Source organism: Xenopus laevis, chromosome 2L (genome assembly GCF_017654675.1).
Source record: "Xenopus laevis strain J_2021 chromosome 2L, Xenopus_laevis_v10.1, whole genome shotgun sequence".
In the NCBI taxonomy this organism is placed as follows: Eukaryota; Metazoa; Chordata; class Amphibia; order Anura; family Pipidae; genus Xenopus; species Xenopus laevis.
In genome coordinates this window covers 121,784,576-121,790,067 of record NC_054373.1, presented here as the reverse complement: position 1 = coordinate 121,790,067, position 5,492 = coordinate 121,784,576, and the positions used below count along the sequence as shown (strand labels likewise).

The 5,492-nt window shown below is 44.0% G+C and overlaps 1 protein-coding gene across 1 annotated transcript; it reads right to left on the bottom strand.

Moving 5' to 3' along the window:
- Positions 1-651: 651 nt before the first annotated feature.
- LOC121399730 (cyclin-O protein B-like) lies at positions 652-3,250 on the bottom strand. The gene is made up of 2 exons (XM_041581286.1): positions 1,213-3,250; positions 652-1,116 (listed from the first exon to the last, which is right to left on the bottom strand). Exons 1-2 carry the CDS (start codon positions 2,182-2,184, stop codon positions 652-654), a joined length of 1,437 nt encoding a protein of 478 aa, XP_041437220.1. The 5' UTR covers positions 2,185-3,250.
- Positions 3,251-5,492: the final 2,242 nt, after the last annotated feature.

The following is a 5,492-nucleotide window of genomic DNA, read 5'->3' as shown; positions in this document are numbered from 1 at the left end:
GAAAAACCAGCCTATTATGTTTATTTCATTTTTACATGATTTTCTAGTACACAGAAAAACCCACTATCCGTAAAACCCCAGTTCCTGAGCATTCTGGTTAACGGGTTCCATACCGGTACAGGTTTTCCTGCATTAGACTGCTGATCAGTAGCATGCTATTGTATGGTGCAAGTACATCATCGTATAATTTTAATTGAGATCATACCAATGGAGTAGGCCCTGTGATTACACTGATCTTCTTTGCCCATTTCTATATTGCTTCTTAGGTGCCAGGTACCCTAACCCCTCCCCCGGAACAATGCAATAAAATGTTGGCCCTCAATTCCTTGGTTTGGACCTCCGAGCAACTGCCTGCCCTGACCTCTGGCCTGGATATTACCAGCCAGTCACAGCTCTGCCTTAACACAGGGAAGGAGCTTTACCCAATCCTTAAATAAAGACACGGACAACTGTTCTGAGGTGAATCTGTGATGGTCACAGCTTTATTGTATTTCAGTACTGAGTGTCCCAACAGAACCCACAAAGGGCTGTTTGATCCGAAGGAAGGCGAAAAACCTCTTTGAAGCTTGTGCCAATCTGCTTCAATAGAGGAAAAAAAATCCTTCCTGACTCCTTAACGGCAGTCGGAATTACTCCCAGGATCAATATGCCCTATTCAGTGTATGTAGGTAGATGTGTGTCTGTGTGGGTGTCAGTAAGGGGATGTGTGTCTGTGTGCATGTATGGCTGCCAGCCTGGATATGTAGGAATGTATGGGTACAGGTTTGGCTGGCAGTATGGATATGTAGGAATGTATGGGTACATGTTTGGCTGGCAGTATGGATTTGTAGGAATGTATGGGTACATGTTTGGCTGGCAGTATGGATATGTAGGAATGTATGGGTGCATGTAAGGTTGGTAGTATGAGGGAATGTATGTGTTTTGAAAAGTTACCCCTTGATGGTAGTTGGAAAGGTCAGATCCCTGGGCCATTTCCAAGTGGTTGGAACTCGGTGCCTCTCCGGATGTGGCTGTCTCACCGCCTTTGGGTTCTTGCCGGGAGGTGCATGCTTCTGTCTCCTGCCTTGGTGTTCTGCTGCTTCCAGATGATGTATCAACCTCATGGCTTGCTGGAAGCTAGACGGAGGGCAGAGAGAGTGGCATAGTTACACACAAAATCAGATCTCTTACCAAACCCACAGAGAACTCCACCGCTACAGCTGTGAGACTTACAGGTCTTTCATTTCCAGGTAATGGTGGCAGTGTCTTTGGAAACACTGCTGGAAGCAATTTGTGTAAAAAGCTCTGCCTGGATGATATCAGAGCAAAAATCTTCCCGACACACTCTTCCATTACATGGTCTGGGTATTCAGCAGGATCCACGTTGATGGGTTTTCCTGAAGGGTGGAATTTGGTGGCTACTTTCAGGCAGCACAGAGCCATCATGGAGGGTGCATAAATGCAAAACTCATGATGGTGGGTTAGGCTCAGTGCTGCGATGCCTCTAGCAGCAGTCAGGGCAATGGCTTCTTTTGTCAGCTGGACAGCTGAAGGCTTCTTCCGGAGGGTGAAATACTCCAAGAAGTCATCGATGGTCGGTGCCGCCAGTTGAAAAAGCAATTTGCAAATGATGGTTCGCTCCAGTTGGTTCATTTCCTTCTTTGTAAAGGTGTCATCAAAGAGTTTTAGGCGATTTGATTTCCTTAATTTCTTTTTCTCCACTAACTTGCAGGCTATATTGAAGCAAGTGGCTCCCACTCTGTTCAGGTCAGTGGTCTTGATGGGAGCAGCGCAAGCAAGAAACCGCTCCAGAAGGTTGACAGTCAAGCACAGAGACCTAAAGTCCAACTTCTGGTGTCTGTGCACGCAGATAAGCAGGCCGGTGAACACGTTCCATGACGCTGTGGTGATTTCTGGCTGACTTTGTAGAAAGTTCAAAGCCATAAATCTCTCTTCAAGACTCTTATCGTGCAGGTAGGCGTCTTCCCCATACTCCTTGAAGGTCTCTAGGCCAATGCCTATGTGAGCTAAGGTGTTCCAAGGCTCATTTTGAAGTGCTGGGTCCCCAGCTGAAGGGTGGCATGTCCCACGTTGATCACCCTGGTGCCTCACCCTTTTGGTATCACGGCGGCACCCAGGGGAAACAAGTTGTTCTCCGTCGATCTGTCGTCTTCGCTTCCTCGCTTTTGAAGTCTCCATGCTCATAATCTCTCTCTCTCTCACCTCTCCAACTGTCTCATAAGACTGTTGGTACTGAGCAACTGTTCACTCATGTCACTTCTGCTGCGCTCTGATTAGCTGGCCAGGACGCACTCTGATTGGCTGGTCCGGTGAAAACCGTTAGGTGCCCATGTCCATTGCAAACCCTTAGCTTGTGTTTGTCATTATTCACTATTTCTTTTGTTAAAGTGTTTTGTGATATACAGAAAATGGTATGACTAGCTAACTGCCTAAAGTTACCCTAACTTGACACAATAGTTCTCATTATGTATGTATTTGCCATGTAGCTGAGTGCATAATATTGGTTTTTAAGCAAACCTGTAGTGTCAAGTACATTAACATGCCATTACATTATACACCAATGTGCATTTTGTACTGCTTTCATAAATAATTCCCCCCATACCTAACTTGAGCCAGCCAACCAACATCTCCACCTTCTGTTGGCTGCTTTCCATGGCTGAACAGGAGAATCCGAGGCTGCCAGCCCTTTGCACAACAATCAGTAGTCAGGTGGACCTGACAGGGGACTGCAGCATATTTGTCCCTGTGTGAAGGCAGCGGAGCTGTGATTGGCTACTCACACACAGAAGCTTTGGTTGGCTACTCCTACTTACAACTGTGTTTCTGGGCTGAGACTGTTGGGAGGTGATCATCACTATGGGGAGCTCCAGTAGTTTTTAGTGTCTCCTCTTGTACTTGTCATTTTACACAGGAAGACGACTGTGCACAGAACATGATTGCCTTCTCCAAAATCAGAGCCCAGAACTCCTCCGTGACTTCTAGTATAATTTACAGTACAGGGGATGCTCTTTGTTTCCTGACCTGTATGAGTCGGCCTGCAGCCTTTTGATGGTCACAGAATACAGTATGGTAAAATGCTGAAACTGTCAATGGATCAAATGAATGTGAATGTCAAATGAAATGACTGGCTAGACCAGGTATAAAATAAATAAATTGCAGTATATAATGCTATGATCCTTTACAGTAAAGCAATTAAACTTGAGTGGGCACAGGTGCACCAATCAAGCCCTCCCACACCCACCAGATGTGTACTTTATCAACAATGGTGCACTTGCACAACAGAAAACTCCACTCTGCAGCTTTGGAGGTGCAGATGTGTGTGTGTGTGTGTGTGTGTGTGTGTAAAAACACAAGGGAAAGTTATGCCCACCACTAATCTTTTTTAAACATTAAGCAGGGATGCAATGAGGTAGTGACCACAAAATTCATACAAACAAATACAAGAAGTCCTCTGCACTCAACACGAGAAGAACTGTTAAACAGCTGGATTGCAGCATAGAAAATGGCATTTATTCATTCTTTTTGAAGAAACAGGTAACTGTGATGGATATATTAGGGCTTTCTGTGTTATGTGGCCTCTTTATCAAATTTTGGTTTGGAAGCTGGAGTTCCCGTTAAATTCAGGATCTTTTTTTTTTTTTTTTTAAATGTATGTTTTCCCCTGTATATTTTCACTTGCTGTCCCTTGAGGAAATCAATTATGGCAAAAATTGTCAATTGGGAGCAAACAAACATACCATTAAGCTTTAGTTTACTGCATTGTACTTAATGAAGTGTGCTGTTCCAGTTGACTCACTTTCTAACTGCAGAGAAGAGTGTGCTTACAGGCAGGGACTGGGAATATATATTGTTAGAACCCATGCCAGGATATGTCTGCTGGAGCATTAGTGAGATCACACATTTTCTCCAAAGATTTCATAATTCATCAAAATAATATAAATAATTTGAATCACTAGGTAACTTGTAATTCCTGATTCTATAGGTAGGCACAGGGCCAGATTTCAATAGAGGATACACATAGGCCTGCTGTGTTCGTCCCACCCCCTCCCTTTTTTTCATGCAAATTTTCATCGGGACCAAAGCAATGGGGATTGGCGCACAGGAAATGTATAAAACTATTATTTCTTCAGCTTCAGCGTTTCTGAACCAATGTGGGTGTGGTTGGACATCATGCCGCCCCTTAAAATCCTGCCACCCTAGGCCTGGGCCTTGGTGGCATTTCCACAAATTCGGGCCTGCCTGCCAGACCATATAGAATAAAATAAAAATCACAGCAAAACAAGAGAAACATCAGACAATTGTACAGTTTAGAAAAGAGACCTTTATTTATCTAAGAAATCCATAAAAAGTTGTGTAGCAGCAGTTCATAACAAGCCACTGGTTGCTCTGTATGAGTGCATCTGACTTGAGGTGATGCATTTAAAGGAAAACTATACCCCCCAAACAATGTAGGTCTCTATTAAAAGATACTGAGTAAAACAGCTCATGTGTAAAACCCTGCTTCATGTAAATGAACCATTATCACAATAATATACTTTTTTAGTAGTATGTGCCATTGGGTAATCATAAATAGAAAATTGCCATTTTAAAAAATAAGGGCCGCCCCCTGAGATCGTACGATTCACTGTGCACACAAACATACCAACAAACCATACATGTTAGGTCACATGAGCCAATTAACAGACAGAGTTCTGTCTTTTGCTTCCTCACTTCTTCCTGTTACAGTTAGTGTTGTAGTATTTCTGGTCAGGTGATCTCTGAGACAGCACAGATAGAGTCACGAAATGGTGGCTCAAGGCAAGAGATGTAAAAGGGCAATATTTATGTAAATATATATTCCAGTTTGGTAAGATTCTTTAATATGTCATTCAATTTGATATAAACTATCTGTTGCTTAAGTATTCATGTGGGGGGTATAGTTTTCCTTTAAAGAATCCCCTCCTCTCCAGCACGGCTCACCTTCTCCTGTGGGCCAGATACCGGTATGTATTTTAGACCATGCATTCTGCCTAGTAACCACTCTGGATCACAAGCTGACAGTCTCTCCATGGATACTGAGCGCGAATGACAGCTTTATGTCAGCTTCATCCCCCCTTACCCACAGAAATTCGGAGGCAGTGACTACCCCCTTACCCCCTACAAACATTCAGCGACAGAATGAACTACCCAAAAACCTAAGGTAGAGGTTACAACCTGTAGCAAACCCCGGGGATTAAGTTGCAGGTGCTGTGAAGAGTCCGCAGTCGCCACTAGAACCCATTACCGCTTTCCCATGCTTGAATTTGCCGCTTACTCATAGGTAATCCGCATTGGAGCGGTCACATGATAAGATCATATTACCGTGACGTCAGGTCCTTTCCAAGGATAGGAACTAGCCGCTACCCTTCCATAATGGCAACAAATATGAACCCTGCCCCTCCTCATTCGTGATTGGCTTATGTACATGTGCCCACCCTCTGCGGATATCCATTGGCTGACACATGATGGAAGCT